General features: G+C 45.0%; 2 protein-coding genes across 9 annotated transcripts; both read right to left on the minus strand.

Annotated features, from left to right (window-relative positions):
• Positions 1-2,444: 2,444 nt before the first annotated feature.
• On the minus strand, positions 2,445-15,423 carry cylda (cylindromatosis (turban tumor syndrome), a). Of its 4 annotated transcripts, XM_047041839.1 has the most exons (17): positions 14,998-15,423; positions 13,155-13,829; positions 12,216-12,518; positions 11,247-11,352; positions 10,396-10,497; positions 9,797-9,913; positions 8,199-8,581; positions 7,852-8,017; positions 7,596-7,737; positions 7,298-7,420; positions 7,060-7,151; positions 6,902-6,968; positions 6,622-6,754; positions 6,306-6,414; positions 6,101-6,219; positions 5,465-5,681; positions 2,445-3,550 (listed from the first exon to the last, which is right to left on the minus strand). In XM_047041839.1, exons 2-17 carry the CDS (start codon positions 13,644-13,646, stop codon positions 3,366-3,368), a joined length of 2,856 nt encoding a protein of 951 aa, XP_046897795.1. In that variant the 5' UTR covers positions 13,647-13,829; positions 14,998-15,423; the 3' UTR covers positions 2,445-3,365. The 4 variants fall into 4 exon arrangements, with proteins under 4 accessions (XP_046897795.1, XP_046897796.1, XP_046897797.1 ...); XM_047041840.1 differs by lacking the exon at positions 10,396-10,497; XM_047041841.1 differs by lacking the exon at positions 9,797-9,913.
• Positions 15,424-15,699: 276 nt separating this feature from the next.
• nod2 (nucleotide-binding oligomerization domain containing 2) lies at positions 15,700-20,819 on the minus strand. 5 transcript variants are annotated; one of them, XM_047042489.1, is made up of 11 exons: positions 20,678-20,818; positions 19,670-20,184; positions 19,467-19,593; positions 17,532-19,305; positions 17,303-17,386; positions 17,118-17,201; positions 16,947-17,030; positions 16,738-16,821; positions 16,477-16,560; positions 16,209-16,292; positions 15,700-16,048 (listed from the first exon to the last, which is right to left on the minus strand). In XM_047042489.1, the coding sequence occupies exons 2-11, from the start codon at positions 20,153-20,155 to the stop codon at positions 15,976-15,978; spliced, it is 2,964 nt and encodes a 987-aa protein (XP_046898445.1). In that variant the 5' UTR covers positions 20,156-20,184; positions 20,678-20,818; the 3' UTR covers positions 15,700-15,975. The 5 variants fall into 5 exon arrangements, with proteins under 5 accessions (XP_046898445.1, XP_046898444.1, XP_046898443.1 ...); XM_047042488.1 differs by lacking the exon at positions 17,118-17,201 and having other exon boundaries at positions 16,947-17,117; positions 20,678-20,819; XM_047042487.1 differs by having other exon boundaries at positions 15,700-16,292; positions 20,678-20,819.
• Positions 20,820-21,745: the final 926 nt, after the last annotated feature.

Genomic DNA, 21,745 nt, shown 5'->3' on the forward strand with positions numbered 1-21,745 from the left:
TACAAACCTAGATTTGGAGATGGCTCAGTGATTGAATAACTGCAAAGGCAATATGTCCAGCTATAAACATTAGTTTGATTGCACTGCTTTGACTTCATCAGAATCTGACCTTTGTAGACACTAAATAAAGCCCGTTATCACAATGGAGTTAAAACTCCAGCCTAAGTGGTATATTGGGTTAGCACTGATTGGCTTGAAATTGTACTCTCTCAGCTCCTTTTCATCTTTAGTGTCGGAAATCACTGTTTTCCTGTTGTCTGAATGAGCTTAAACGTTTACCTTGACTCTCTCTCTCTGATGGGTTTTCTTTTTTTACCGCTGTCTTTTCCCATGGGAAGAAAAACAGCTTCAGGGTTCAGAGCCAAGCGTCTGCATTCCTGTAGCAGTGGAATCTCTACAGTACCTAAAGTAAGGTAGTTTACAATAAATTACAAATAGCGCCCTGTCTTATCCAAGGCAAGCTGCATTGTCCCATCCTTCTTGTGTGATAATTCACTTTCTAAATGGAGACGTAATGGCAAATGGTATTTCCTGAGCAGGATGTGGTAGTGTAAATTCTGGTCCTTCCCATTGGCAAATTATATTCCCATAGCAGGTTAGGGTGTAGTGTAATTCCTGGTTCAGCCAGTTGGTGAGTGGTATTCCCTGAGCAGGAAGTGGTATAGTGTAATTCCTGGTTCTGCTCATTGGAGGGGTGTGGATGGGGGAAGGTGGAGGGGGTGTGGGTACCCCAGTGGTGTTGGAGGGACACTGGACTGGCTGTTTATCATAAACACAGTCCTGCCCAGAGAGGTCCATCTGCTTTGATTTTATTTAGCGATTCCCCCCAGGGGCCCTGAGCTGGAGTGAGAATAATAATACTCTAGCCCATCTGCTGCTGTAGTACCAGTCCCGGCTAAATTATCGCGCACTACGAGCGGCTGGCATATGCTGTGGCATAAAGCTACAAGAGGGCATTGTGCGCCAGCTGTTGTGTTGACAAATACTTATCTGGCACTTCTGAAGTCAGCTTGCTAAGCTGGTTGCAAGTTTGACTAGAAAACTAAATGGGGGGTAAGGTGTGGAACAACCATGCTGCGGGGGACATGAATGTAGAATATCAGCTGGTATCTCTCCTGGTAACTTTGTTGCTGAGTGTCTCGGGGAATTAGGTCCCAGGCTGTGGATCTTAATACAAACAAACAGGCCACAGAGGTGAATAACAATGACACAAGTGGTCCAGACTATGATCTTAAGAATCGCTGAGTATCCGGCACAAGCTGTGATCTTCTTGACCAGTTCATCTTTTTTCCCTTTGTTATGACAAATTCAATTTGAAAGGCCTCAATTAGAATCTACGGTATCATAATAATCTGATAATCCTCTCACTACCATGACTTCTCAGCCTTTGATTTGAGATTAATGAAATCGAGTTTTACAGACGAGAAGAACCCAGAATAAATACAAATGAAAGTTGTAGGTATGTGTTACTGATGTATCGTGTCTGTCCAGAGTCCATCTGTCAGGGCTCTGCCATTGCCCATGGGAAGACACAGACAGTGAGTCCCATCTGCTGTGTGTGTCTGACGGATCAACCACCACCTAGCGTGCTCCCACCACACACCATGCTAATGAGACACACACCTCAGTGACAGGTGTGACCACGCTCTCCTGCAGTGGTGACACATACAAAGTGTAGCGCTTATTACACACACACACACACACACACACACACACACACACACACATCATACAGTACCTTTCAAAATGGGTTTTAATTTAGTTAACATTTACAGGAACAGCACTGACATTAATATTCCATCTGTTATATAGTTCATACTGTACAGATGCTCAGATGTCCATCTCCATTTCAAAAGACTTGCAGGTTCTCTCCTTGTGGAATATGTCCTTTTCAGTGACGAAAGCATTGAACTGCAGTAGTGCAGAAACAAGCACACACACACACACACAGTCATGTCCCCTTTAAGGGTCCCTGGGAAAACAATCATGACGGGGCTGACGGTTGTAGTCCTCTGGTTACCAGCATTGTACCTTCTTGTTCCTATGTCGTTAGATTAAACTACACCACCCAGCTTGCCACTGGTATTAACATTCAGTAGTATCAATAGGACAGTGTGTACCACAGGAACTCACTTCTCATACAAGGTGAGAGAGGATAACGAGTACCAGAAGCTTATGTATACTTTTTTTTCCTTCTTTTTCTTTAGAAAGGGGAATACATATTTGTAAATATATGGATAATTTAGTAAATCCATGTTGTAAATATATGGATTATAATATATAATAAATAATATAGTACAGGTCACAAATCGAAAATTTGCTGATGCATGGTTGGAGATGATAGTTAAAGTTTTTGGAAACTGGCAATAGGGCGTGTACTGTTTCACTCAGCAGTCACAATAGCTCTTGTCAACTGCAAAGCATGGAGGTTGCAGACGGCAGAGTTTAACGTACAAAATTATTTAGTTTTAGTTCATTTTTACCCACAAAGACTTTTACAATTGAAATTTTCACATCACACTGTTAATTTAGTAACAGGCCTTAACAGTACCTCCCCTCAACCCTTGCAAAGATATTCAGTGCTCTGAAACAACCGACTGTTTTATATCCATATGTAAAATATACATTGTACAGACACCGAAGAGGCTGGACAGGGTAAACATACGCAACCTAGATCACACAGATCAAAGTATTCTAACTGACCATAAAGTACTGTACTGTGGATTAACTGTACTGTTGTTGCTAATGGTACTGATACAGTGGAGCGTGGTACATAGAGGGCCGAGTTGAGCCTGGATAATGGTACACAGTTGGTGGATGTTCGGAGCACGGTACTGTTTCCACACTGGGGTTTGGTTATGGAGAGCTCCCATCTTTTACACTGATTAAGAAAAGCAGGACTCCCCCTCAGGTAGGTAAACGAGGTGGCCTCGGTCCTCCTATTAGCACGTCTTGTTTTCACTGCACATGTTTGGTCAGCCAAGAAAACCCCCCCCCCTTCCCTCTCCACTGGGAGTAAATATTCATCAGGCCTTCCGTTGCTCTGCCGACGGTCGCCACTCAACTATGAGGCACAGAAAGGGCTACGACAGCGAGAAATGTTAAGTCTTATTGTTCCCCACGCAAGAAAATATGAAGAAAAAAAACACACAACACTTCCAACAAATGCACAGTGCAAATAGGCTTCTTCTTTTTTTCTCTCTCGTCTTATCCACAGTCTCTTCATTTTGTGCAGACTGAGACATGAGGAAAGGCTGGGAGGGAAGGGGGGGGGGGGCAACTGGACTCTTCTCTCCAGCCAGTGTGTCGTGTGTGCATCTGTGTCCTGCCCCCAGGCCCCCCGAGGGTGGGGAGATGGGAGAGCTCTACTTGTACAAGCTCATGGTCGGGCTCTGGTACATGCACATGTAGGCATCGCACAGCAGGCGTCTGGCCTGACCCTGGATGCTCTTGGGGTCGAGAGCGTGGAGCTCTTCTGGAGTCATCTTCAGGTAGGCCCCCACCTCTGGACACGGAGACACCTGGGGGATGTTGAAGCCGTTCTGCCCTCCTGGACAAACACACACACATATCAAGAACATGAGCTTCACTGAAAGGGACAAAGCTTAAATGGGAGGCAGAATCTGGTCTAACATCCATAACTGCTTCGACTGACTAAAGAACAAGTACACGCCTTATTTCAAGACAGAGGCCAATTCAATGATGATTGTTAGTGTCAAGAAATAAGACGTGCTCAAATTTGCTGGTACCCTTACACAGGGTTCCTGCAGGTTTTAGTAAGTCAAATGTAAGACCTTTTTAAGAGATTTTAAGACCATCAAGATTGAAATTTAAGATCTACTCGACGCATTACCAAAAAATATTAAAATCTAAGAAATTCTGAAAAAAAAAAAAGTTTTATTCCAATGAAGGGGGGAAAAGCTCGATTCATTGTAAGTCCAAGAACAGAAATTGAGCTGTAAGAAGATCCTTCAACCATATTTGAACACAAGACCCCTCACACAGTAGCCCACATCCTTAACCACTGAACTATCAGGGATCATAACAATCTCCACTCAACATTTAAATTTGACATTGAACTATCAAACAGTTGGGGTGTCAGAAAACCAGCAGAAAGCAGGGCTCCCGTGTTAGCTCACTGGGTTAGTGTGCATGCTCTTTCAGACATGCTGGGGCAGTACCACAGTAGCCTGGGTTCAAATCCACATTTTAAATTGTTTATTTTAACTTAAAAGTTACATTGTGGTCATGTGAGATGTGGGACTTCACCTTAACATAGTTTCAAAAAATAGCTAATTGAAATAATGTTTCATTCCTCCTGAAAAGTGATGACATTAAAAACAGATGCATTGTGTATACTGGCATGACTTTGGTATGTCATAGAATAAATCAAAGAAGCTGTGAAAAAGAGATGAAATATTGCTCATGCTACTAAAGATATTCTACAATGGCCTGGATACATTTGTTAGGTAGGATAATTGCCAAAGAGATACAAGCTGAACTCCAAGGTGGAGATATGTCCGTTTCTGATCGCACCATCCGTCACTTTTTGAGTGAAAGTGGCCTTCATGGAAGAAGGACTCATAAAAAAGACAGACTGGAATTTGCCCAGTGTCAGAAAGCTGTTTCAGTCGCAGTTCATGGGTCCTCCAACAGGATAATGACCCAAATCACACCAGCTAAAAGTACCCCAGAATGAATAAGAACAAAACATTGGACATCTGAAGTGGCCTTGTATGCATCCTGATCTGAATCCTATTGAACATCTGTGGACAGAGCTGAAACTGCCCAGTCTGGAGAAGACACCCATCAGGCCTGAGCCAGCTGGAGCACAGGTCTCAGTGAGAGCTACACAAAACGTTTGATTGCAGTGATTGCCTCTAAAGGTCGTGCCACAAAATATTAGTTTGAGGGTCCCATCATTTCTGTCCATGTCATTTTCATTTGTTTTATTATTTACAATATTTTGTTGGAAAACAAAATCAAAAGCACAGTCTGATTTCTATTACATAAATAATAAACAATGGTGGATTCCAATTACTTTAGTCAGTTGTAAGTTATTTCTGAGGAAAATGTAATTTTTTATTTTGAGGGGTACCAACACATTTGAGCACGTCTGCCTGTACACACAACCGATACTTTAACAAAGCAAACAAATCAAAAACTACGGAAGGCAACACTTTACACTAAGGTCACATAAACTAACATGTGACCGCATAGCAATACCTATAGTCAAACGCTGTAGGTAGGATTTGCTATGCAATTGTTAGTGGAAGGCATTACAGAATTGTAAGAAGGCACAGTATGGAGGAGGGATGTGAATGGATGTTTTCAAATGCCATCTGAAGGTTGTGTCATCAAAACAAGATCAATGTTAGTATCCACTGCTGTGTAGTCGCATGGTAGTTAATGTAACATTAATGAAAAAGCATTGCCCTGTAGAAACGAGCGCGTGTTGACATACCGTCACGGTCGGCCATGCTGTCAAAGAAGAGCCAGGAGGAGTCGGAGGCGCCGTACTTGACGAAGGCCACGTAGTGGCTGGTCTCGATGCAGAGCACGGCGAAGAGCTCCATCCTCTGGCGAGGGAAGCTGCCCTGGCGCCACACGCACTCCTGCAGCTCCTTGGGCACGGACAGCTTGCCGTGCCGGTGGGCCTTCCTTCTGGGGTGGAGGTGGACCTGAGATCGACACACACACACGGTGTGAGAGCCACGTACACATGCATGTGCACAAGCAGGATGGTTGTTTTGGACTTCTGTTGTATTGTTCAATTAAACGTTATGTCTGTGTACGACGGGTAATCAAAAACAAAATGTTTCAATCACTTAAACATGAAATTGAAAATATCTCTCAAGCGATGCTGTAAATGTATCCACTTTTCCCCCAAGTGCTTTAGCAAACTTCCACAAACTTGAAGAAAATGTGTTATTTCTTAGGAGTTGTCGCCACCAAGCGGTACATACTGGTACTGCTTTGAAACTGCGAGCCATGGTTGAATTCAAAGCTAGTCTGGATGAAATGTCTGTCACATTTTTTTACGCTTGGACGACGACATTGCAAGCCACTCCTGAATACAATGTTTCCATTTCAATCTTACTTGAGTATTGCACTTTTCACAGAACTGTTTGATCTTCCCCGCCGTGATGTCTCCGTCCTCGTAGCACTCCCTGCACTCGTACAGCGCCAGGCCCCCGCAGATCCGACACTCCCTGGGAGCTGGACACAACACACAGGGCTAAGGGTCCGGGACTCCCCCTGTACTCGGAGGCAGAAACTGGATGACCATGTCTCATACTACTCACTGTCTTCCAACAGGTCTGTGATGTCGAGCTCGAGAGAGGGGAAGATCTTGTTGAACATCTTGAAGTCCTTGCCGAAGCGAGGCATTTGGATGATGAGGCAGGAGGGCGCCTGGGAGACGCACACAGGCAGAACAAGCGCACACACGCTGTCATATACGTCTACATACATCATTTCGCAGACTAATGACCAAAAGAGATGTAAAGGCACTATCTTGAGATACCACGGTCCAACAAGTGTCTGTCGTTTTTGTGTGGAACCAGTAAACAAAAAATGTGTATGTGTCTATGTGTATATATGACAGACAGGTCAGGTTACCTCAGCAAACTTGAGGTCACTGTTGATGAAAGACCACTCTATGAGCTGCTGGCTGGTGGGAACGCCCACTTTGTCCTTTTTATCCATGAAGATCTGGTAGAAGTAGCAGTCTTGGACCTTCTGCCCTGCCGACCTGAACACCACAGACAGCACTCGTCACGGCAGGCTTGGTGGAGACGTGTGTGATTGCACAAATACACCCCAGACAGCAACCCCTAGATCAGGGAACTCCATTGACGGAAACACCCAAGACTGATGATGATGAGAATGTGGGACTGACCTCAGCTTGAGTAAGGGGTCTACCCTCAGTATGTGGTGGAACAGGATGTTGAGAAACTCCTCTGGGTCTGCAACCGCAACGATAGAACCGTATGTTAGTCAGCGAGGTATTTACAGCATGTATCAGGTCCTCCCTCTGTCAGAAGCAGGCCCACATACCTTTTTCCTCCGAGGTGAAGCCTGAGGCAGCCTCCACCTTCTCCAGGATCCGCCTCAGTTTCATCACTTTAGTAGCACACACATAACCGTGTCTGAAAGGCAGGGGGTGGGGAAGAATGCTATTCATGCACGAGCAAGAGGATGGGTGAGGCTACAGTATGTAGAGATTATCGTCTCACAACACCACCACCCCCCCCCCCCCACACACACACACACGTTCACACTTCCACACACGTACATGCGAAGGGGGTTGACTATTTCTGTGCGTAGTAGCTCCTGGGTCTCTCTGTAGTACTCCACATCAGTCTTGGACTTGGGTCTCAGGAGGACTGTGTCGAGGACCGAGCTGAAGGAGAACAGACTGAAGGGTGCGGCGAGAGACAGAGAAGGGAGACAGAAACACAGACAGTCACCAATGAGCAATGACAACTAACAAAGTCACTCTGCTTGCTTCTACCTGGACTACTTGAGACATTCTGATGGAACATTAACTGTTAAAAACTAAATAAGTGATCTGTTCTCTGGCGTGTTCTCACCAGAAGAGGGTTGAGTCCAGGTAGCAGGAGTTGTAGTGGCCTTGGATTCCTTTCTTCTTGCCCACCATGACGTCCAGACCATCATTCTCAGTGCGTGGAGGCGTGTTCTCATGCACCACTTCACTCAGGTAGCCGCCAAACGCTACACACACACAAACAAAAGTTACACACAATTCCAGTTGAGCGCTGAAGGATTTCATACTCCCAAATACTCAACTCGTATTGGTCACTGAGCTTACTGACGCCAGGTACTGACCTATGGAGTTGCAGCGTTCTATGGGGTTGGAGGAATGGGGCAGGGAGGGAAAGCGGGAGTCAGGCCGGCAGCACTTGAGCTTCACAAACAGGGCCTTCTTGGGTGGGCAGCTGAAGTAGCGTGTTCCCTTGAAGGTACCATCCGTACAGCCTACACACTCTTCCTCCTGGAAGAACACAAGTTATGGCCGTTGTGATCAACACTGTAGTCACCTTCTACACTGACAGTGCAACAAACAAGGAACTCAATTCTGTGTGTGCTTCCGACGAGGCAACAATTAAACAAATGTGCCAGGTGGCAGTTGATCCAGAGTGGATCCCTCCAGCTCTGTTCCAGAGAGGACTCACCAGCTCCAGGCCAGCCAGAGGCTCCAGCAGACCCGGGGGCAGGCCCACCCAGCGGATGACCCCACACAGGGGAGGGTTCTCCTTCACCTCCACCAGGGAGCCCACCTCCAGCCCTGGCACCCCACGTGGGGGGCTGGGAGGCCGCGGGGACGAAGGGGGAGGAGGAGAGGGCTCTGGCTGCTCTCCCATCACCGATTGGACGGAGAGAGAGAGCGGCCCGTGACTCATGCTACCATTGGGCCCCGTCTTGCGGCTCAGGCTGAAGGGCAGTGAGTGGAACTTGTTGTCATTGGACAAGGAGGTGGAGGGCGGGGCCCTGGGGGGCGAGGCTTGGTTAAAGTCAGGGGGCGTGTCCGTGAGAGACTTGGCAGGGTCCTCCCCGACTGAGGGAGAAAAACAGACCAAAAATCATCTCTCACTTCTTCAGATGTTATACTCACAGACAGCATGTATGTGGAGTTATGACACGTTTAGAACCTGTTAGTATTTGCATTTAAATTGACATCCCAAAAGAGAATATCCCCTTAAACCATTAGGTTTTGTGTCGTTTTTAGTTTTTTTAGGAAAATAAATAGCCTAATACATAGCCTAACTCCACATTCATACATACTGTGCAGGCATGTTGGAAGCTGTAACCAAGATGGGGTGTTCAGACACCAATGTAGAAGAAGAAACACAGTACGTGAACAAGGTAGGCAGGGTGGCAGGAAGTGGAGCATGGTGAAAGGGGATGGGGGGGGTTCTGAGACAAGAGTGGAGAACACCAGGACAACACCTTGACAGGATCGCCTTTCAAGACCATCTCCAGAACTAGTCTAAACCTAACCCGAGATAAGGCTCAATCTATGAAAAAGAAGAGAACATTTTTTTAAATAAATATTTCTAATTATATGATGATTCAACTACATTGATATGATAAAACCCTTGGTATTGACCACATTCAATGTGACTGATTCATGTTGGTGTTTGTGATGACGATCACAGATGGAGAGAACCGAAAATCTACCCCTCATCTACATACCTGTCCCATCGACATATCACCCAGGACAATGAAGACACACCTCCTCCATAACAGCTCAGGGCTAAAGGCTTTTAATAAGCTCATAGGACTGGATATATGCATAGGAGTTATAACTTGTAATGCATTGCTTCCTCTCTGACCCCGAATAAATGTATTCTGGGAGGTATGGGACACTTGATTTAAAGGATCATTAAAAGCCTTTAGTGTTTCTGTGAAGACTGTATCACAAAACTATGATGCCATGCAGGAGGACTTGCACGTTGAATGGGAATGAAACAGGACTGAATGTAGGGTCTCGGTAGCAAGGTACTGCTCATTATTAGAGTTTACTTTTCATCCTTTCAAACCTAGTTAAAACCTAGCTCTAGGATTGTCATGGCTTTAGTTATTAATAGTAGACTCCCACTTGTTTAACTGAACATGCTCTGATTACTGATTGTTGAATCAGTGCTGGTACTAATCTACAACAAGAAACTTCAAACATTATAAATCTCCTGAAGCAAGGGCTGGAGAACAGAAAACTGAGACAGGACCTTGCTGGTAAGACTGTGGTGATTGCTTCCTGTTTGTCTTTTACCTTCATCAATGTACCATGTGCTTTTGGATTTGGACTGCGCTGGGGGATCAACAGAGCTGCCATTTAAAGTATAATAAAACTCAGACTTGCTTCTACTCCCACACTGATGACCTAGGCCTGTAAATAACACAAGTCAGATGGGGAAAGAGGGAAATAAGCAGGTGTGTGTGTGTGTGTGTGTGTGTGTGTGTGAGAGAGAAAAAGAGAGAGAACAGAGACAGCTCTCTGTGTGTGAGAGGGAGGACAGAGTGAGAGCTCTGTGTGTGCGTGGATGTTTTCCTCTGTCAAAGCAGTGCAGATGAGAGAGAGAATGGACGAGGCCCACTTACCGAACCATGCAAGAAGCTCAAATCAATATTTCTCAAGCCACACGTTTGCCTCTCCACACAACACCTTCACCTATTTTCCCCCCCAATCACTGTCGTTTCTATCACCATTTTTTTGTTGTTGAGCATTTCCAATACACAGTCAACATAACACCCCCTCTGTATTGGTCCCATCTTTTGTCCAGCAGCAGCTATGGCTAGTAATTCACATCAACTGCAGTTATTACTGTTGGGGTTAGGCTGATTGGGTGACAGCAGGCAGCACAGCAGTACCTTTGCTCTTTGGTTTGCTTTGGCCAGAGGAAGACTTGTCACTGCCGCTGCCTCTGGGGGCAAAACTGTGCTTTTGCAGCCTTTGGTCCTGCATGGCGTATTCTGCACAGCCCAGAGATACACTCACAATTAGAGGCATAACAATCCCCACCAGGACACATTGTTAGCTACTGTTAGCATCCACATCAAGCACTGTTGCTGTATCAATGCAGGGTATGGAATGAAAGCTAAATCTGGAGACTTTTCGGAGGGCATTGAATCAACGTTAATTACTCTAGTGTGTGAGGGCAGGTACTGTAGAACTTTCTAAATGTGCTACTGTCGGAACCAAGTAAGTGAAAACACTTGGGTCACACAATACACTGTAAACTGTCAACGGCGCAATACCTTTCCAGAAACGAAAAGAACACAGAATAAACGTAAGTTCTCAGGTTTGAAAGACCAAAGAGGCTATAAAAGAAGAGAATGCATTAGCGACCCCCCCATACATTTCGAGTGCATCCAAGCAGAAGCATCTAGAGAAATCTAGTTGGTGGGGAGCACAAGCAAGCGGGCAGCACACATAAACAAATCAATAAGCCAATGGCGAGAACAAAGAGGCTGAGCATCTCACTTGACTTTCAAACACAAGGCAGGCCATTACACAAAAGAGCCTCTGTGAGTCCTAGCAGTGGACCACAAACAGAGGACACACAGAGAGCCCCAGCTTAACGCCCACTGCTCATACGGCTAGACTCCCTGAATATGGCTCCAAAAACAGAACAAAATACCAATACCGCATATCAGTATTTGATTCTAGGAATTTCCCCCCCGAAAAAATGTAAACGGTTCAGAAATACGGCCGGACTCACCTGGCATTACGTCACAGATGGGTACGAGGCGAGTGTGCTCCAAGCTAGCAAAATTACACAGGAGCTTCCCATCGAAAACACCATCCCAGTCCCCGATGGGATTGTCCTGGAAGAGCGGAAGAGAGCGGCACCTTATTACCCCCGCGGGCGTTCCTCATCTCCCCAAACTGGTACTTCTGGTCCCAGCACAGTTATTATACCACAGCTCATCTCCACCCTGATGATGGGCCTGCCTTCGCACTCCCCAGCAGCACCCTCTCTCCCCTCCCCTACCGTAGGTCGAAAACACTCCAAAGTGGCTTATTTCCCCACGGGGTCAAAGTCCCCGCTACACCAGGCTAATCTCAGCAGGATGGACGAAGAGTGTTGTTGATGCTCTGTGCTCGGGGGAGGGGGCTGGAAGGCTGGCTGGTTGTAAAGAGGAGGTGATCTGACCAGTGGGCTCTCCTCAGCTGCCTGCTGCTGGCCCCATGCCATGCTGTTGGTCATACAGCAAGCCTGGGTATCTACCTCACTCCTCCGCGTGACTGACTACTGGCCTTTGTGCAAGTGGTCTGGACTAAGTAAGTGGGCGGCTGGCTAGTCAAATGCCTCGCTTCGAAGTTTAAATATCTTTGTCCAACTGCCATCTGATTCCAATAGCAACAGTAAACAAGGATATAAACACCTGACACCGAGTAAACACATCAATCATCCTAACCCAGCTGTCTTGTACATGCACTTACTTATACAAACTATTTCTAACCCTGTTTAAACTATAATTTAACTTAAAATAAAGGCAGAGCAGAATTTATTTAATGTCTTCTATCATTCCTATTCCATTATCATTGCATATGGCAAACATTACATGTGTTACCATAACTAAGGTAGCATGTCATCACAGATTTTTAACTCCATAATGCTCCAGCAACAGACTGAAGAGAATGTGTGTGTGTGTGTGTGTACCGGGGGGGGTTGGCATTGTCTTACCATATCAACTCCAACGTAGTATCCCAGGCTCTCATTGCCAGGCAGCAGGTCACAGAAGATGATGGTTCCCCTCTCGGGCCCCTCCCTGGTCTGTACCAGCACCCTGGAGTTAATCTCTAGAGGGGGGAAGTCCTGCTCCTCTTCTACTAACGTCACGTGGTCCACCTCCAGCTCGCCTTCTTCCTCGTCCTCCCACAGCTCCAGCTTGTCCAGGGCCACAAACACGCCACACTCGTCCTCGCAGCGGAACAGCTGCCGCCCCTGGTAGGAGCCCTCTGTGAAGCCCTGGCCCCGGCCCTCCTCCTAGCAGATGGGGAGGGAGATTGTCATAACAGAGGGAGAGGACGCTACAGCTAAGCTCAACCTGCCAGCTCAGCACTCTACAGGAGAGGGAAGTCAACATCACACAGCTGGGGGAGAGGGGTGGTGATCGATTACTGCGGAGGGCCCAAAGAGCTTGCTCCAAATGTTTCATGGCAGTGTTTCTGCGTAACTCTAAATAACGATTGTAATCAAGCCAAAACCCCGGGCACTGAGAAACATAAGATGGGGAACAGCCAGACGATATGAAGGTGTATTGAGTAATCTGAATTTGATAAGAGGCATTTGGTTTAATCGGGGTGTTGATCTGAAGCACATGAATGTGCGAGACACTTTCCACTGCACAGGGGTCAGGCTGCTTGTCCTCCTTCACCCACTCCTACAGCCTACAACTGGACTCCAAGGAATAAGTACAACATTGTGCTCTCCTCAACAGCCCTTTGTAGCTCTCTACTTCACTGCACAATGTCTTGCAAGAAATACTAAATTCACAAGTTTTCCAACGATAAAGACCATCGCAAAGGACTGTCTAGCTGACGCTGTTAACACATATATGGGCATGGTAATGGGAAACTAAACAAAAGGTTACGGTGGTAAAGATGACTCGCGAGTTCTCACCAACAATTCCACGCCGAACCAGATTCCAGAGAGTGCCCGGTCGGGCAGGAGCGAGCCCTTGAAGCGGACCACCCCTGGCAGAGACTCATCCCCCGAGCGGAGCTGCACACGCACCTTGGACCCACAGTCGATGTCACGGGCGCGCTCCAGGCGGGACTTGTTGCAGAGCAGAGCGTAGCGCTCCTCACAGTTGGTGATGGGGAATAGCAGCTCGACTAGCTTCTCATCCAGCTCCAGCAAGTCCCTCTCGTCTAGGCTCAGCACCACATTGGTCTGGTCCAGGATTCGCAGACTCCTCTTGCCCTTGCTGGGGGGCAGTGTGCGGCCCAGGCTGTTGCGCTCCTGGCAGGACTGGCCCAGGCTGCCACGGGGGATCCTCAGGGTCTTCTGGGCAGGTTTCTCCACTGTACATTCCTTCACTACCATGTAGAAGCGCCAGTCCTCCCTGAAGCCCCCGCTGGGTTTCTCCTGGCTCCACAGGGCAGAGCTCATGGCTGGAGATGGGGCATAGCAAGGCTGAGAAACTCCAGTGGGGAAGGCAGGTCACGCAAAGCAAGTTGAGGGGTACGCTCACGGGATCCTGGCCTGGAGTTCCCTCATGATCTCTCAACTGGCTGCTTGCATGTTCCACACCACTCCCACATAAACCCAAGCTGTACCTGTGTGTCTGCGTATCTGAAATAAAAATTCTGTCAATTAGATTTTTCAATACAAACCTCCAAGCTGTTTCATCAAAAGACAAAAAAAATGCAGTTTGATGTAATACGTAGAGACAAAACACCACAAGTCAAGATTGAAATCAAAATCACTGATCAGACTTCCACTGATTTGAAAGTAGCCCTTGTATGGTAAGAAAATGACACTGACATATTGCACACAACGCACCACCTCAGGGGGAAACATTATAATACAAGAATTAGCCACGCCAATATTGCAAACCAATTTGAGGAAAAAATATGATCCCCTAAATATTCTGAGCAAGCAATTATTCAAACACACTGGACAGACATGACTCACATTTGATTTTAAACATTGGTGATGGATAGACAAATAGTCTGAAGAAGAAGAGAGCTATGTGGGAATTCAAAATACGCAATTCCTTCCTGGTATTAGACAGGAACAGGGTCAACTAAATATGAAGGAGCTATACGTATTTCCGACTCCTCATCCAGCCACAAGATTGACGTTGTTCGTTTTGTGTAAACAGTAGGCTTGGCTACTACTAGCTAGAGACTCATTGATGCCCTAAGCACTGCATTTGTCATTACAACAGGAACACACAGGACATAATCGATAAGACAACACTGAAAAACAGTGAGACTGAAAATGAAACAGCTTTCTAGGTAGAGAGCTAAAATACATTTCCCAAGCTACTGTACATCCACTTTCGATCTTAAAGCACTGTGTAAGAGTAAAGATTCATTTAGCTATGACGACAGCTATGGTTTTGATTGTTTTCAAAGACAAGGGATGTCCTATAGGTTAGCAATCTCATGTTCAGCAGACGTTTCAATACCCATCAGTGACATCATTACACAAACTAGGCAGTCAGCTGGCAGTGATTCTAGATTCTAGGATTAAGTTGAATGTGTCACTTCCCAGCACGTAACATTATTTATGGAAATATGAATGCTGAGTGTATAATCATAAACAGTAAGACTATATTAGCTAACGACCGTAACGCCCTTTCATTGACCAACATTAGCTTTTTAGTCAAAATTAGCTAGTTGCTATCTCGATAGCATCACTTAGGCTTGGAGCAATGCTTAAGACCATGTCTTACTACCACCAGGAGGAAAAACACGCAATCGAAAATGTTTAGTGTTAAGCTATATTTCCTTACCTTATATCGATAATTTGTTATTTCAGTCCAGGGATTTATAATTTTCACGTGTTCATTTCAATTGAGTATCAACCAATGTGCTGAAAGCTCGCTAGTGTGGCTAGCCGTGGACAACGTTACCTAACTAGCTAGGCAAGATGCTAGCTCACTAGCTGTCAAAGCCAGAACTGTCAACCTCGAAAAAAGCTAACGCCGCGTTAGCTAGCTAGCAAGACAGCACTAGAAAGCTCTACGGCATTAAATGTAGCCAACCACCTAGCTAGTTTAACCGTTCTAACTGGGAATACATTACAGCAATACGTACTTATATATCAACCAATTTAAGTGACATATTAACAAAACCATGATGTAGATAAAAAGGAACCGAAATTATTTACAGGACCACTGGCCCAACCAAACTTTACTCTGTTCGTTTACGTTTCCTCAATCGTGACTCATTGGTCAATAATTGTTATTTCAGGAGGTAATAGGTTACGCCTCTTGTCACTGGGTAAGTCCCACCCCCTGGGGTTTTCCCAAGAGTTAGATTGAGATGTAGCCACAACTGCGATTGGGCTTTTGAGCAAAAGCATGATGCATATTGCAAATTATGTAGGCTACAAACTATTTTTATAAAATGTCCCCTTGGTAAACCTATCATGAAAGCTTTTATAGGTTTAGTGTGGTGTTGCAGTATACATAAGGCACAGGTGTAGAGCAGAATAGCATATTTATAGATTTTATTACACTTTTGCATTCTTCATTGTAACAATGAACCAACACAGGATGTAGGCTACTCTAAACTTTGTCTTTAGTTTAGGCCAAACACAAAATCTGAGTCACTTTTTACGCACATAAAACAAATACACATTTTTGAAAAGCCAAGAAACATTTTGAAATATTGTTATGTTACAAAAAGTTTAATAAATGGCAGGCACCAATATTTTGTTCAAACACTGTTCTCTGGGCCACTTAATCTACTGGATTTAATGTAACTAATCAGAACGTTAGTCGGGATTCTCTGAGAGTCAACTCCTCAACCTCCTTTGGACTCAGCTCGTTACCTTTCAACCTGACAGAGGAAACAATCAGTTGAATTCACACACAGTTTACTCACTGGCCTTATTCTCACAGAGATTACATGTACACATGTATTTAACAAAACCATAATAATCTGTACACTAAAAAATATACAGATATTAATGATTTGATCATCACTGTTATTTACATACCACACTGCCTCCACACTACTGTTGCTTTTAAGAGCTTGAATCAGGTATTCTATCCCCGTTTTGGTGATGCAGTTCTTTGTTAACCTACAGAGGAAATAAGAGTAAAGAGTAAATACAAAGAATGGATTTGACATAGTGAGAGGAAAATAACAAAATGCAAAGATATGTAATTATCAAACATCCTGTTTTAGTGTTTAGGGAGGGAGCCTATGTACACCATCAATTGAACAATGTTTTGAATACATAAGAATCTCTTTTCTATACTCACCACATCTCCTTTAATGTTTTACTTTTCTTTATGACTTGGGCCAGAGCACGAGCTCCTGCACTACCAACACCATTCTCTACCAAGCTGCCAGGGGGGACAACAGTTTATGAATGTATCACTGCAACCTTAACCTGCCTACTTTTAGGTACTTTGAGGACTACAGTGTATGTAAAATGACACACGCTACACTGGTACTGATTAACTTGTCGTTGCAGAGTTCTGGGACATGACTTGAGTGTCAATGAGTGTGTTGTTTGTTACCTAAGCCACACCAGGGTCTTGCTGTTCTCTAGGGCTTTGGCAATGGCATCTGCTCCTACATCCCCAATCTTATTCCCCCAAAGCCTGAGAACACATAGATAATGGAATGGAGAAACAATTGTAAACAGCACAACATAATCAGTCTTTGAAATCATCAGTCGTTATTCAATTATTCTCTAAATGGTGAGAAAGATCAAAAGTAATCTTACCCTAAAAACTGCAGTGAATGATTGAACTTCAGTCCTTCGGCTAGTTGCTTTGCCCCTTCTTCTGTGATGTTATTATTTCCCAGTCTTTTACAAGGATTCAGAGATACAGTCAGATTGACAGTAATAGGTTGGTCTGCTTTAATCACCATTTTCAATAAACAATGTGCTGACCTGAGGGAGAGGAAATTCTGTTTGGTCTTAAGGAGTTGAGCAAAGTGCTTTGTGCAGTCGTCTGTAAGCTTGTTGTTGAAGAGGCTTTTGAGAGATGCAAGATGTTATCCCACTATGAACCAATTGATAATTGGATATTTTAAATAAAAGATCTGTAAATTATATTGATAATTTAGATTACTTACGCAATCTTTTGGAAGCTTTCACACTGAATACCCTTCTCGATAAGTTTTCGGATTCCTTCATCTGATATGTTGTTGTTTCTGAGACTAATGGTGTAAAATGAAAGACAAGAAGCATGTTGGCAACTCTTGTGTTTTGTGATTCTGTTTGGTAATCCATTCAACACATTTACATAAAATATATGTAGAAATACCACAGCACAGCTTTCCTGTTTCTTTGTAAGTCACTTACTACAGAGAGCCACACACATGGAGGCAAGGAAGTAGCTGCTCCACACCGACATCACCCACAGAGTTATAGTCCAACTGAAGCCCCACAGGGCTCTTCAGGTGCTGGAGCACATAGGCCAGGGCAGTGCACTCCACAGGTCCAATGTTACAGTAGGTCAGCTTCAGATGCTCCACCTCCAGTTTCGCCATTGTTTCTCTGGCAATCTTTCTTTCCTGCATCTCGTAGATGCATTTGATGAGCCAGACAAAGCTTGGCATGGCGTGCATGCTCTTTTTTTCCCCATCCACTGGACGGGGGATAGACTTGAAGTGCTTGTGCATGCTTCTGGACAGGCACTTGAACACCTGCCTATACTTCCTGTCCAAAGATGGTGAAGGGCAGCATTGCAGCATGAGGCCACTGTGGCGTTGAGAAAGAAGCCCTGACACAAAGGTGGCGGTTATCTGAAGGTTGGGTATGTCTGCTTTGACAGTAGCCTCGGAAATTCCCTCTTGTTGGCCTGTGGAGGCCCAGCAGGGCCGCAGACACGCCGTAGTAAGATCTGGCTGCTGTCTTTCCTGGGGCCAAAAGAGCTTTGAGATGGTAAAGGCATTATTATTGTTGACAACAATGTAGACTGCTGCAAAGAAACACTGCATGGTGACATGAAGGAACTCGTAGTGTTTGCAACTCATAGAGGAGAGGTCCTTGCTGTGGATTAGGAAGCCCATAGATATGTCTTCCTCAGTCACCCCACCTCTTTCCAGCTCTGTTCCCGAGAACACATAACAGGAGGTCTCAATGCCCTCTAAGGCTAGCTGTCCAAGATGGTGTATGGTCTCCAGGTGATTGTGTAGCCAAGCATCCCCTAAAGATCTGTTCTGCGTTTGGTAGCGCTGGAAAAAGTGCTGCAGGACCATCAGGTAAACATCTGTAATGGTCTGAGGACTACCTCCTCCACAGCCCAGCAGTTCCTTATAGCACTTGGAGACAATCCAACAGAAGACAGGTTTATGGCAGAGACCCAATAGCGTTGAGTTGCTCTTTAGCGACTGAAGGACCCTGGTGGCCACTGTGGGGTCTCGATGGTGCTTCCTCACAAAGGCATCAATCCCATCTGGCGAGAAGCCCTTGAGAAGAACCTCCTTGCTCAGATATCTTTTTAGAGCTGGGCTCACAGCCTCCGGCCGACTGGTCACCACCTTACGTACCCCCTTCATCAGGGTGCCCTGGAGCAGGTTGAAAAGAAGGGTGTGCACAGGGGCAGACTGGGTTGGGCTGCAATGCCTCCGCTCGTCTGAGAAGCTCTGTTTGAGTTCGTCCAGGCCGTCCAGCGTGAAAAGGATCAAGTGTGGGTGGTCCAGGATGAACCGGAAGAGAAGATCCTGGTCCTGGTCAGGCCAGCAGCAGTGCAGGAAGAGCAGCTCCTTCAGGGACAGTTCCCTTTGTTCAGAGTTAAGTCTGCGACAGCTGAATGGAAAGAGCAGTTGGAATCCCTGCAAAGCAACTCCCTTTGCCCACTGCAGATGGATTCTCTGAAGAAGGGTGCTCTTCCCACTGCCTGCCTCCCCAGACACCATCACTGTGTCTGCATGCTCGTTCAAGGTTCCCACCATTCCGACAATGTCCTCGAGGCCCAACGCCCTCTGAGCCTCAGTGCATCCATGAGCCAGCTCCACATCACCTTCGGTGTAAATGTCATCCAGGGATAGACTACAGGTGCCATCGTATGTGCTGAGAATATGAGACTGGGCTGACACGGAGCTACGTAGCTTTTTCTGGTACTGCAAGCACACTACAAGAACAAAGAAATAAGAGAGTTTGTAAGGAAGCATGCACACAATACCACAAACTGGGATTCGTTTTAGGATACAGTAGTGTATTTTAGATTGGTTGTGACCAGTACAAGTCAACACACATTGATACTGAACGTTTCAGGGGAGTGCAGTAATGTACCTGTGGGAGGTTTCCACTCCTCTTGGTTAGTTAGTGAGTGAGGCTTCTCTTCTCTTTGAATGTATTGAAGGAGGACCTGAGCTGCAGGCTCCCCCTTTGAACTGACCAGGTCAAGCAACCGCCTTGCCTACGAGATAAAACACATTAATAACCAATAATGCGTTGCTTCAAAGACTTACCCCACCTCCGTCCTGTCTACTTACCCGTTGAGATGGGGTGTGAACACGCAGCTGCACTTCATCACAATCACACACCGTAAAGCTTCCCACTTCAAGCAGGGCCTGGAGAGCTCCGTCAATGCAGTCCCTTAGTCTCTCTACAAGACCCGGCCTCTCTGACAGGAAGATCTGGGCTACAGAGTCAGGTTTCTTCCTAGACTGTTCTAGATCCGAATCACAGTGTCCAAAGCACAGCCCAGCTCTCTGAACCTCAGGAAGGACCTGTCTGATGGAAGCCAACAGGAGAGCACAAGCTTCCTCTCCCTTCGTGTAGACCAGGTCCAGTAGTTCTCTGACGTTGGAGTACAGGGTTCTGCAAGGTACCCGGGCAGTCTGGTAGTCCTCCCAAACCAGCACACCGGTAGCCAAGAGCAGGTCCAGCACACTCTCCAGGCTCTCAGAAGACCCACTACTGCACAGGGTCTGTATCAGCTCTGCTCGCTGTCTCAGCACCAACTGCTGGGCACTCATATCTCCTCATGTTCCTGATCAGGACAAAGCTTTACACAACGTGCACAGTCTCATTTCTGAACTCGAGGCTTCATGTAACAGCAGCCACCGTCACAAAGTTAATTCTTAAATCATCTGTCAGAACGTGTCAAGAAACTTGATTCATTACTAAATTTGTGAATATAAAACAGATAATCTATTCATACATATCATCAATTGTCTGTGATTGTGCACATACAAAAAAAAGGAACCGGAAAACAAGAACAGGAAACATGACCACATGAACCAGCCTAACCAGATCGTAGATAACATAAGAAAAGATAACGCCAAACTGACAAACACCACTCTTGCCAAGTCCAGACTGTGTAGGCTATCTAATACTTATCGAGGCATAGCAAGGCCATTGTCTATATAGCCTCCTGTTTACCTATACAATATGACCATCAGGTCCACATGCAATCTGCCACTTTAAATCCTGCCAAATTTCAATCGACCCTACATTTAACTGATTATCATACTGAGGCTTTGAATAAAACTACTTACATGAGTCGATTTCTCCAATGGTGTTCTTTTGAACTCTTCCTTAGAACTTCATACAGAAACGTTGTCAAACGTACACAGCGTGAGCATCACTGTTTTACTTGTTTTACTTGTTGTAGACTTCCTCATTCTTGTGAAGTCTTACGTCATAGGGGTTTACTTCTCTACCTGAAGAATTCAAGTAATTGTAAAGGAGTTTCTGTTTGGATTGTCATACCTTGTGCTCCTTTCAAGTAATGAATGATACGCCTACACTCTGATATAACAGAGAAAGCTTCATGTTTTTAAATTTGTAAGAAATATTTGCCCACGTAGTTTGAAACAACAGGGATTTTCTAAATTGTGATTTAAAAAATCTCAAATTGACACCAGATTATTTTAATAATGTCTGGTCTACTTCCACGCCCTTTACTTGTTCAATTATGTTTTCAAAACAATGCTAGAAAATGGCTAATCTCTAAAAAATATCATGACATTTTCGAGTGTGGAAGTAGTTATTAGAATAACCTGGTGTTAATTTGAGATTTTTTATCACAATTTTGAAAAGGTTATTAAGATTAGCGTGGATTTTATGTTATTGTGAGAAATTAGCGATTTTCTGGCATTTACTTTAAAGTTTGATTGAAAAAGTAAAGGGTGTGGAAGTAGTCCAGACATTGTTAGAATAATCTGGTGTCAATTTGAAAATGTTTATCACAATTTTGAAAAGGTTATTAAGATTAGCGTGGATTTCATGCTATTTTCATAGATTAGCGATATATTTGCATTTGGTTTAAAAAGTTATTGAAAATGTAAAGGGTGTGGAAGTAAACCAGACATTGTTGGAATACTCTGGTGAAAATTTGAGTGTTTATATGCATAGAAATATTATGAAACACATACATTTTCTAAATTATACAGTTTAGTTTTCACCCGGTCCCTAATGCGACGCTGCAAAGGAGCGTCTTCCTAATGTGAGACTAATGTTGAAAGTCGAAAATGAAACTAACTTTACCTCAGTGCCTATATTTACGACACGGTTTAATTCCTTGGAAGATTACATGATGGGGCGGGTTGAACATTACACGTATA

The sequence above is a fragment of the Hypomesus transpacificus genome, chromosome 19 (genome assembly GCF_021917145.1).
Source record: "Hypomesus transpacificus isolate Combined female chromosome 19, fHypTra1, whole genome shotgun sequence".
Classification (NCBI taxonomy): Eukaryota; Metazoa; Chordata; class Actinopteri; order Osmeriformes; family Osmeridae; genus Hypomesus; species Hypomesus transpacificus.